General features: G+C 38.1%; 1 protein-coding gene across 3 annotated transcripts in view; it reads right to left on the bottom strand.

Moving 5' to 3' along the window:
• LOC126258146 (TBC1 domain family member 9) overlaps window positions 1–12506 on the bottom strand; it is a 200389-nt gene that overhangs the window by 46583 nt on the left and 141300 nt on the right. For all 3 annotated transcript variants that reach the window (XM_049955619.1, XM_049955618.1, XM_049955620.1), the window contains one exon: window positions 10319–10501. In XM_049955619.1, the coding sequence (XP_049811576.1) occupies window positions 10319–10501 (183 nt within the window). The remainder of the gene's footprint in view (window positions 1–10318; window positions 10502–12506) is intronic.

The raw sequence follows: 12506 nt of genomic DNA, 5'->3' as shown, positions 1-12506 counted from the left end.
GACCTAAATCTTTCCATGTGAGCTCTCCTTATGTATGTGGGAGTCAACAAAATCTTTCTGCATTTGGATGAAAATGTTTGTGATTGAAATTTCCTGAAAAAAAAAATCACAAAGCAAGGAAATAGTCCTTTGTTTTAATGATTGCAACCTTCACTCTAGTATCATATCCACTGCTAAGCCTATCTGGGAATGATCCAGTACCGCACAGCAATACTTGAGAAGAGGAAGGCCAAGAAAGTAATTTAAGTTGGTGGTTTGAATGATGACTATTGTGCTAATTAAAGTCGAGAACAAAAATACAGTACCTTTCCAGTCCAGAAAAATATGTACAGTACTAGCTTTCAGCGACAAAGAAAAGGCTGTGGATTGTTTTATTAAGCGAAGGAGGGAGAAAATGCTTAAGATTAAGTGGCGTGCAAACCCAGTTCCGTTTTGTAAAATCTGATTGTGAATTGTATAAATGGAAGAAAGATGTACACAATTCTTATTATGCACTAAAATGTTATGTATAAACCCAGACAGGTTTTGTGCAAGAAGTGCAAACAAACTGCACTTAATCACTCCGAGTGAAGTTTGTAGCACAATATTGAAGCACTAGCGAACTTTATATCTCTATTTAAACAATGGAATATCCAGGATGGCATGTAACAATATTGTGAAAAGTAAAATTCCTATTCACCATATAGTGGAGAGACTGAGTTGCAGATAGGCACAACAAAAACACTGTCACAAACATAGCTTTCGGCCAGTAAGGCGCGCGCAGGCACGCATGCACACACATACACAAAAACTACAGTCTTGGGCAACTGAGGCTGTCAGCATCTCTGCTATATGGCAGGTAGCAACTTTCCTACTCACAATATTTTTATATCTATACTTGATTCTTCAAAGCAAATTAGGATCACAAATTTAAAAAAGGGCTGTTTAGTTGCAAATATCTTTTTATCGATGTAACAAAAGTTGAAAAAAAGGGAAAGAATAATTTCCAGCATTGCATCCGAAATGTTTTCTTCCCAGTTGCAAAAAATAATTCATTGCTTTTGTTGGACTCTTGGTCTGGACATAATGATACCTCTGTCTTTAAGAGAACAATAAAAGGACTAACTTTCACTTCATCCTTTCTTACTATGAGGAACAACAGGACAACAGCCAATATGGATATATCCAGCAGTAAATAAACAAACAGCTATATTTGCATCTCTGCAGTACTCCAGAGGCATGTCCAAAAGAAAAGATACTATCTTCATACAGTTAAGGCTTACCAGCCAATGATCTTCAGAGAGTATGTACTCACATTGCCCAAACTCTTACAGAGATCAGTAGATTGACTGCCACGAGCAGTGAGTATGGTGGGCAGGAGCACTAAAAATGTAGTGTGTGGGAAGTAAGTTGGGAATGTGGGTCTCACGGGGAGCTTTCCAGAGACAAGTCCCTGCAGTTGCGCTATCCTCTATATCCTCGGTGGCTCAGACAGACAGAGCATCTGCAATGTAAGCAAGAGATCCCGGGATCAAGTCACGTTCGAGGCACACATTTTCAACTGTCCCCGTTGATATTTATCAACACCTGTAAGCAGCTAAAGGTCTGGATTTCATTGTAATTTCATTCTTCGAGAGCCACAAGATCACCAATGGTATCTGTTCTTTCGGACAAGTCTGAAGGAACAAATACCATCTTCATATATAACATTATTATTATAAGCAATTACATTTAGGAGCCTATGACTAACTGTAGCAATCTGGCGTAGTAAAATTTAAAATTAGTACCACATCACCACAGCATTATGTGCATGTTCCACATATATTAAAATGGACTATCGATCTTATTTACAATCATTTTTATGCAGTGATGTAAACTGATGTTTACATTTTCATGTCACTTGTAGTATGTGTATTGGTTACAGCCTGATGCCATAGTGTCAGATGTGTTTTACCATTCAGTAATCTCACCCATACGTTGATATACCATGATGCATTTGTTATATGTGTTTTTAATGTCTATGCATTCACAGCAATGTAGCCACGATAGTGCGGCAATAGGATATGTGGTTTCGCTTTTCTTACTGTGGAAAGTAGACTGGCTGTGTGTGTGTGTGTGTGTGTGTGTGTGTGTGTGTGTGTGTGTGTGTGTGTGTGTGTGTGTTCCTTTTTATTTATGTATGATGCCATTCCATAACAGGACACTTGCTTCTTCTCATATACAATGGGTGTACTTTATACACATTATTATGGTTACATGTTTATCGTCGTCTGCAGCTACATAAAAGAGTTATCGAGAGATTAATCCTCAGTCCCTTTACTTCACAAGATATTTCTGGTGTTTTGTTTGTTACTTTATGTTGTTGGGCAGCGCTGTTGACTGATTTCAACGTTTCATTGTATGCACAAGCAAATTTTGACGGAACTGAGAAGCCACATTCTTTGTTTTTGTGCCTTTTCTTGACTGGGTGTTAAAACACTGATATATTCTTGTGCTCATATAGAACGTGTATCACATCAGGCTTATCTTCATTTTGACACAACATTTGACATAAAGCTTTGTCTGCTATATGCTGCATGTTCTATATGCTCTTAGTGACAACTTTCATGGAATTACTTGACTATGTCTCCTAATAGTTACTCACAGTTACTTTTTGTGATTCACTGTTTTTATTGGTCCAGACTTTAGGATGATAGTTATTTTATTTCTTTTAGTAAGTTATGTATTTCGAACTTATGGATACTACTACAGTGATATGGTACTACTCCTGAATTTTACCATCCCCGGTTGTTCATTTAGTTATAGGCTCCTTAATGTAATTATGTATAATGATAACATATAATTCATATGGAATTTGTTACCATACTTTTACGCACCTGCAGGTGTTTCACTGCTGTTACTATGTTGTTCATATGGCCCGATGGTGGCATAACAGAATGCCGAAACTGATTGCCTCTGGGATAAATCAGAGAAGAAGATACAGTTGTTGGTTTATTCACTGTTGGTTACAAAATATTGTTAACATAATCTGGATACCATCCTGAACTAATAATGTGATGCAGCCCCTCTATAAAGAAATGTTTCAGCAGTGAAAAGCATTTTTCATAAAATTGTCAGACAATATAATTTCTGATTACTGCTTGTCATTTTAGGTTTATTAGTAGAATATTATTGTCAAACTTTAGTCATCTGTGCATTGCCAGTTTGTATCACTAGTTTTATGAATTTCATCATATGTGCCTGGTACACAGTGCAATATGCAAAAGAACAGCCATAACCAAATCTTATCTTATCCCAATTCTGTCTAAATAATGCTAATAATTACTATGATGTGCCTGGATGCATTAATTTTTCTTTTAACAGGTATGCTTAGTGTAAGGAAAATGTTAGATTTCATCTGTCAATATACACTTCATATTTTTGTGGTGACTACGAAATAAAGAAGTTACTAAAATATACATTATACAAAAATTATCTTAAGAACTATCTACAGGAGTTGCTATAAAGTCTCTTATGTCAAAAAATTAAAGTCCCAATTAATGGAAGTCAGCTGTAATATAACACAATGTACTGCCTTGATTTTTTTCCCTCTGCTGGTCAGTTGTGTAGCAATGATATTGTAACAGTTTAGCTGTCAATAGGAACTGAAAGTTTTCAAAAAATTAATTATTTGAGGCATTTTTGGTATGCTTAAAATTTGCATGTGTGTACTTTGGACTTTGTGCTACTTGGCACTACATTCTCGTCACAGTTGCGTCTGCTTATTCACCGATTCCGTACTAGGAGGGAAGGGTTGTGCAAACCGCTGTTACAAGCAGTTGTAAGTGCAGCAAAAATGACTAACTTTAACATTTTTTTCAATACTCACACTGTGTCTTAGCAACTAAAATTACAACATTGCATTTATTTTAATGTATTCTTCCCATGTGAAAAATTTCAGTCTAAGTTTTGTCATGTCAGATTGGACCATTCCTTTTTGAGATAATAATGCATAGGCATGCTAGTTTATCAGAAGTAACTTGTGAGGAAAGATGTCAAAAGCCTTCTGAAATTTATAATCAGTATCAATTCCTGTCAATAGTACTCATTATTCATGTGAATAAAGAGTTGGTTGCATGCCACAAAAATGATATTTTCTGAATCTGTGTTGGCTATGTGTCAACAAATCATTTTCTTTGAGGCAATTCATACTTTTGGAACACAGCATTACTGCAAAATGATGTCACTGATCTGTGTCTATAATTCAGCGAACTATTACTACTACTTCCTTTCTTGTGTACTGGTATGACCTGTGTAATTTCCAGTCTTTAAGTATGGATCTTTTGTCTTGCAAGCGGCTGGAAGTGACTACTAAAAATGAAAAATGGAGCTGTTTGTTTAGCATACTCCAAAAGGAACCTTATAGGTATAGAGTCTGGATCAAACGACTGACCTTTACTTAGTGACTTACCTTGCTTCGCTACATTTAGGATATCTATTTATAAATTATTCATGTCGGCAGCTGTTCTTTTATTATAATTCTAGGATATTTACTGCATTTTCTTTCGTGAAGGAATTGTGCAGTGGTGATATCAATTGTGTCATGCAGCTGATAAACTTTACGTATGACCAGTACACATCTATAGATTGTCTGCCAGGTTTCAACTGTTTTATTGTTGAAAATATTAAAAGTATTTTGCTTTAAAGTCCGCACAAAGTTTTGAGCTGCTGTAAGTCTTGGAGATTTTGCATTACTTCAGAATGTCAAAATTCCCCCCTCCTGTCTCCTGACCTGTTTAGTGTAGAGAAGGACTGACTTCAAATTAATATCAGTGAATATTTATGGGCAGGTAAGCTTCAATACCATAAAAGTAACTAATCTCACTGATTAACCTAATTCAGTTGGAAATGCTTGGGGGATGGAGGGACTAGTGGGCTTAAAAAGCTCACAAGAATATTTGTTCACTTGAATGCAATCAGTCCCTTCCTCACAAGATAATAAATAAGAAAGGATTTCTCAAGAAGAAAATTGAACAACTAATTCTTTCTGTAGTTGTCTCATCAGATTCATAAAATCCAAGTAAGAAGAAAAGCAAATGTAAAACATCTTTAAAATAACAGTACAATATTGTGAGTCTGGGGAGTCGCAACAACCACAACAGGAGACAAAGGGCATGCCCCTCCATTCACTGTAAGTGGTAGGCTGAATTTCCTAATCAAGATATGGAAGACTAAAATAATAGCAATTAAAATGAGAACAAATATAATGGTATAAAAATGTTTTCTTCATCGTAATTTCCCACTGATGTTGGACAGTGCATCCTGGTTGAGGGTAGATTTAATCTGCAAAAAATATTCTACCCTTCTTCTGTGCTGTGATGTTGTTGTTGTTGTTGTTGTTGTTGTTGTTGTTGTTGTGGTCTTCAGTCCTGAGACTGGTTTGATGCAGCTCTCCATGCTACTCTATCCTGTGCAAGCTTCTTCATCTCCCCGTACCTACTGCAACCTACATCCTTCTGAATCTGCTTAGTGTATTCATCTCTTGGTCTCCCCCTACGATTTTTACCCTCCACGCTGCCCTCCAATACTAAATTGGTGATCCCTTGATGCCTCAGAACGTGTCCTACCAACCGATCCCTTCTTCTGGTCAAGTTGTGCCACAAACTCCTCTTCTCCCCAATCCTATTCAGTACCTCCTCATTAGTTATGTGATCTACCCATCTAATCTTCAGCATTCTTCTGTAGCACCACATTTCGAAAGCTTCTATTCTCTTCTTGTCCAAACTATTTATCGTCCATATTTCACTTCCATACATGGCTACACTCCATACAAATACTTTCAGAAATGACTTCCTGACAAATCTATACTCGATGTTAACAAATTTCTCTTCTTCAGAAACGCTTTCCTTGCCATTGCCAGTCTACATTTTATATCCTCTCTACTTCGACCATCATCAGTTATTTTGCTCCCCAAATAGCAAAACTCCTTTACTACTTTAAGTGTCTCATTTCCTAATCTAATACCCCAACATCACCCGACTTAATTCGACTACATTCCATTATCCTAGTTTTGCTTTTGTTGATGCTCATCTTATATCCTCCCTTCAAGACACCATCCATTCCGTTCAACTGCTCTTCCAAGTCCTTTGATGTCTCTGACAGAATTACAATGTCATCGGCGAACCTCAAAGTTTTTATTTCTTCTCCATGGATTTTAATACCTACTCCGAATTTTTCTTTTGTTTCCTTTACTGCTTGCTCAATATACAGATTGAATAACATCGGGGAGAGGCTACAACCCTGTCTTACTCCCTTCCCAACCACTGCTTCCCTTTCATGTCCCTCGACACTTGTAACTGCCATCTGGTTTCTGTACAAATTGTAAATAGCCTTTCGCTCCCTGTATTTTACCCCTGCCACCTTTAGAATCTGAAAGAGAGTATTCCAGTCAACATTGTCAAAAGCTTTCTCCAAGTCCACAAATGCTAGAAACGTCGGTTTGCCTTTCCTTAATCTTTCTTCTAAAATAAGTCGTAAGGTCAGTATTGCCTCACGTGTTCCAGTATTTCTACGGAATCCAAACTGATCTTCCCCGAGGTCGGCTTCTACTAGTTTTTCCATTCGTCTGTAAAGAATTCGTGTTAGTATTTTGCAGCTGTGGCTTATTAAACTGATTGTTCGGTAATTCTCACATCTGTCAACACTCGCTTTCTTTGGGATTGGAATTATTATATTCTTCTTGAAGTCTGAGGGTATTTCGCCTGTTTCATACATCTTGCTTACCAGATGGTAGAGTTTTGTCAGGACTGGCTCTCCCAAGGCCGCCAGTAGTTCCAATGGAATGATGTCTACTCCGGGGGCCTTGTTTCGACTCAGGTCTTTCAGTGTTCTGTCAAACTCTTCACGCAGTATCGTATCTCCCATTTCATCTTCATCTACATCCTCTTCCATTTCCATAATATTGTCCTCAAGTACATCGCCCTTGTATAGACCCTCTATATACTCCTTCCACCTTTCTGCTTTCCCTTCTTTGCTTAGAACTGGGTTTCCATCTGAGCTCTTGATGTTCATACAAGTGGTTCTCGTATCTCCAAAGGTCTCTTTAATTTTCCTGTAGGCAGTATCTATCTTACCCCTAGTAAGATAAGCCTCTACAGCCTTACATTTGTCCTCTAGCCATCCCTACTTAGCCATTTTGCACTTCCTGTCGATCTCATTTTTGAGACGTTTGTATTCCTTTTTGCCTGCTTCATTTACTGCATTTTTATATTTTCTCCTTTCATCAATTAAATTCAATATTTCTTCTGTTACCCAAGGATTTCTACTAGCCCTCGTCTTTTTACCTACTTGATCCTCTGCTGCCTTCACTGTCATGTAAGGATAACTATATTTCACTTGTGTACTGGTGCACTACGGCACTGGTTGCTTTAACCTTGCTCATCCTATTATACCCGCGTACACTTGTGGCCAAAGTATAATGAGTAATAGAATTTAAAAGTACTGCCATAGCTCATTCTGACTCAGATACATAGCTAGGTTTGGATTTAACCCTTTGCAGAGCCTCTTAATTTAGAACAGCAATCCCGGGTGGATTGTCCCTTAAATTTTTTGTTCATTGGTTGATTTGGGGAGGGAACCAAACAGCGAGGTCATTGGTCCCATCATCAGATTAGGGAAGAAAGTCAGCCATGCTCTATCAAGGGAACCAACCCCAGCATTTGCCTGAAGTGATTTAGAGAAATCACGGAAAACCTAAATCATGATGGCCAGATGCTAGTTTGAATCGCCATCATCCTGAATGTGAGTCCAGTGTCCTAACCAGTGCACCACCTTCCTCAGTCAGTCTCCCCCCCCCCCCCCCCCCCCCATTGAGCATCCATTTTGGAGACTTCCTTTCAGTGACTGATCTTTTTTGCAGGAGTAACTAGATTGTGAAGAGATCACTCAGACTGAAATTGGCAAAACTTCCCATTGATCACTTTCTTTGAGAGGAGGAAGGAAGTAATATGATGGAAGGAAGGAGAAAAATCAGTTTGTAAGGAATGTTGAGAGGGAGTAAAAAACAGAGTGAGAAGAAGGGGTAAGTAACAAAGAAAGCAGTGAGAAGAGGGGGGAGGTAGCAAAGGTGGGAGTGGAGAATAGAAGGGAGCAGAGATTAAGAGGGAAAGAAAAATAAAGGAGAAGGATTGATGTAGTAGAGAAGAACTGCGGTAAAAGGAGAGGAGAAGGAAGTGAAACGTGAACCAAATGTTCAAGAAGGAAATTCCTATGGCTCCACAAATGAAACAGTAAGCAGCAGTTGTTTAGCTAATCAACCAACTTTTACTATTTCACACGAAAATGCAATTTCTGATGATGCAATTCACATTTTGCAATAAATGTGAATTCTGCCTCAAAATCTGAAAAGTTGAGATTACCTACCAGACACTACATAATAGCAAATTTTATCCAGATGAGCTACTTTATTAGCCGGCCGCGGTGGTCTAGCGGTTCTAGGCGCGCAGTCCGGAACCGTGAGACTGCTACGGTCGCAGGTTCGAATCCTGCCTCGGGCATGGATGTGTGTGATGTCCTTAGGTTAGTTAGGTTTAACTAGTTCTAAGTTCTAGGGGACTAATGACCTCAGCAGTTGAGTCCCATAGTGCTAAGAGCCATTTTTTGAGCTACTTTATTGCAGATATTTTGAAATAGCTTTACTTTATATACGTATAAATTTTGAATATGAAACTAATTTTTGGTCACTGATATTGCACATCATCTGTTGAAGCCCACTTTGAAAGATAAACATGTAAGAATGTGTTTGCAAAATTAGAAGTTTACAAATGCAACAGTATATCAGTTTAAGTTCAAAAGTTGGTATAGCGTGGAGGTTTTGTACAGTAGTTGCATTGAATACCATTAGAGACATGGCCTGAACTATATTGTTTACTACACTACTAACCACCTCAAACAATTGCATGAAAGTTGTTCCCGAATGCTTTGTGTTGTACATTGCTCTTTTTTTTTTCTTATTTTGAAATGAGTGAAGAGACTAATACTGATCCATAACAGTTTCATTACAACCATCACAATGCCAGAAGGGTTTGGCAATTCCTATGACCATGTCAGTTCTGCTTTTGCAGAAACCCAGAACATGGGTGTAGGTAGCCAGCTGCACTGCGAAAGGGAGGTGGACCTCAATTCTCCACATGACTCCTCTGCTCCAGCGGTCAGTCATAATTCTTGCTTGTTTACACTTGCAGCTGACTGCCATTTTATAATGTTCACAAGCTGCACCACAGCTATTGGAAAACAAAACCTGTGAACATATATCAGTTGCACTGAAACTCTTCCCCTGACTTGCGAATAGAATTATTTTTGGTTCTATTTCTTCACTAAGTGTCTTGTCAGTTCTATCCGTAGTGTTGTCAAGTATGGGTCAGTTGGCTATGAATGCCCATGGAAGGTTGAAATTAATATTATGCAGATTTTGTAATTATCAAATTGGGTGATAAAAGAAAAATGTCATGAAACACCTTCACTCGGAGAAGCACTAAGCTTGCCAGTGGGAAAATGCTGCTGCTTCTCAATGGAAACAGGTGTTTGTTGAAGGCTTAAAAGAAAGTCAAAAGAAGAAAGACTGTTGAAGTTTTTGCAAAAGCAAATATTCCAATCAAAAAGTTTTGCAACACCAATTTTTTTAATTGTCAATTTCAAAGCCCTGAGGATTTTTCTTGGCACACACAGAATGACAACCTTTTAAATCTGTATGTCCAATCATTTATTAACAAAAAAATTACATGTGAATTTCATCAAAAATAGATGGGAATTTCACCAAAAATAGATGCTACATTTTCAGGTCCATAAGTATTAATAACAACTGAGAAACCGACAACTATCTTCCACAACCTCCCTTCTTTGCCTTAGGAGCATTATGCACAGTGAATGATGTAGACAACTTACTTATGTCCCTTCTGCTACTAATCTCCTGCCACCCTTTCCCACCACCACCACCACCACCACCACCACCACCACCATGGCAAAATTTAGTTTTCTTGACATTACAAAACTATCAGTTGTTGCAAAGGACTTGCAAAAACATCACTGCAGAAGGAGAACAGATCGAAGTAGGCTATACTCTGTATGCCAAAACAAGATCTCCAACATTTGGTAGTAATGTTGTGAGCTTTCAAGCATGAGGTGCAAAAGTCTATGAGGTTTTCTTTCAAAGTGTAAACAAAAATCATGTCTTATAAGTGGTCACAATATGCATATGAGGCAGCTGGGCCAAGACCACTTTCACTGTAAGGGATCTTCTATACAGGCTATAAATAAATTACCACTGTACACAAAAACACTTAAACATCATTAGAGTGCAAACCTTGAAAATCCTGCCCATGAGAGCTTCTGGTCCTTTGCCCCACGGTGAAAGGCCAACAAAAAGCAGGCGAAAGAGTTCCTGATCCACTCTATATGCCTCATATGGAGGCAGTGTTTGATCATACCGTTCATATGGCCCCCTCTGTTGAGACAACAGCTCTTCTCTTACAAGCATCAGCAAATCCTGGAAAGAGTCAATCAAAATATTTCATATTATATGAATGTACCATAGCACTGAAAATAGGAGAGACCTTGTTTTCTAAATGTTGCAAGCACAAATGAAGGGATCTGATGTGAAACTAACACACTCTGTGTTACAGCATGAGCAAGAAACTACAGCAAAAAAAATTCACACTGTGTAGTTACCTGATTTTTTTAAATTCTGATTAAGTGACTGTGGGATCCTTCCTATGGCAGGTTATCATATTATCGTATGTTTTAGAAGCTAAAAGGTTATTTTTCATTTGGAGGGAGTGACTTGTCATACAAACCATGTAGAAGTTGACTGTTGCTATTCAGTTCCGATGAAAAGCGCGATTTCTACTAACAATATATATATATATATATATATATATATATATACTAAATAGCAAAATAAAATTGACAATATAATGTTGTTTTATTAGCAGATTATTGTGACATAAATGTAATAAACTTTTTAAGAACAATGGCTTGAAAAAATATAAGTAAATAAGTCAAATTAAGAAGAATGATGTACATGTATACCTAAATCTTAACATCACTATGTGATTTTCAAACACAATCAAGAATTGCACAATTCATAAGCACCTGCTTCCACACCAGTTAATTTCTTTTTCAGTTTTCTCACATCTTTCATCATCCTTAAGTTTATCACATACAGAACCTTCAGCTCCAAGTACTTGAAAAGAAAAATTTAAGTTGCTCATCTTTCCTCATTTCTTTTCATAGTTAAAAGCCAGCAGCCTTTCAATATCAACTGTTTAGTATCCAAATCATGTTACTCCTGGATATTTCCAGAAGGGTAAAATATGATACCCTCTTGCCTTTTTTCATTATTTCCTATCTTTTCACTCTTTCCTCTGATCTAGTAAGATACAACCTTTCTCCTGAACATGGACTTTTCCTAAACTTTTCTTTATCCGTAATCTTCTATATGATTTGATGCAAACATTTCATGAAACTAAGTGTCACATTAGGGTTCCTGAAGCTCCTCCAGTCAAAGTTTGCCAAATATTTTCACTACCATGTGAAACTGAATAGTTTCACTGATTAATGGAAAATCTCATATAAAGATGTGAAACAAATACTAATAAAAGAGATAGAGGAGCTGGCCAGTACTTACCTCAACTCAGTACAGCCGATAGTTACACAAAACAGAACAGAAAATTTACATTCCTAGCGTTCGGAACTTTGTTCCTTCATCAGGGAGGAGAGATGGGAAAAAAGGGAAGAAGGGAAAGTGGATCCAGTTACTCACAATCCAGGTTATGAAGCAACAGGGAAAGGTAAACAGGGAGGGTAGCAAGGATGGAGGCATGGTTGTCAAGAGGGAAGCCAAAGATATTCTACTGTTAAGTACTGTGCCAGCTTCAAAGCAAAGAGGATGCATACAGAAGTAAAGAGGTATATAGTATTAAGATAAACACAACTATGTAGGATGAAAAGATGCGTGAATGGCTAAAGAGGAGAGGGAAAAAGGAGAAGACTGAAGAGTAAATGGGAGTGAGGTTGGCTAACATAGGTTCAGTCCATGGGGATGGTGGGATGAAAGGATGTGTTGGAGTGTAAGTTCCCATCTCCGCAGTTCCGAGGGACTGGTGTTGGGTGGGAGAAGCCAAATGGCACGTACGTTGTAGCCATCCTAATCCTATACCACATTATTTACATTCATTCCAGAAACATGCATTCATCCTAGCCAAACTGCAATCCCACATACTTTTCCTCCAGTCCTGCTTAACCTTTGGAATTACCCCTAAAGGACTTACCTTAAAAGTTCCCATCTCTGGGTGCAATCCCTTCTTCCACCAGTCTCTCCTGGACTTCCAGAACCTTCAATCCTTAGCCCTTACCCAACTTGTCCTGAATCTCTACACTACTTCGTGTAACTACCACTCGCAACAGCTCCTATCTCTCTTCAAAGTCCTCCACCTCTCAAACCCCTGCTTGGAGAACACACTCAGGAACATCATCCTAGAAGCCAGCTGTAA

The sequence above is a fragment of the Schistocerca nitens genome, chromosome 1 (genome assembly GCF_023898315.1).
Source record: "Schistocerca nitens isolate TAMUIC-IGC-003100 chromosome 1, iqSchNite1.1, whole genome shotgun sequence".
Lineage (NCBI taxonomy): Eukaryota > Metazoa > Arthropoda > Insecta > Orthoptera > Acrididae > Schistocerca > Schistocerca nitens.
The sequence above is the reverse complement of the archived record's forward strand: the minus strand, read 5'-3'. Positions and strand labels throughout refer to the sequence as shown.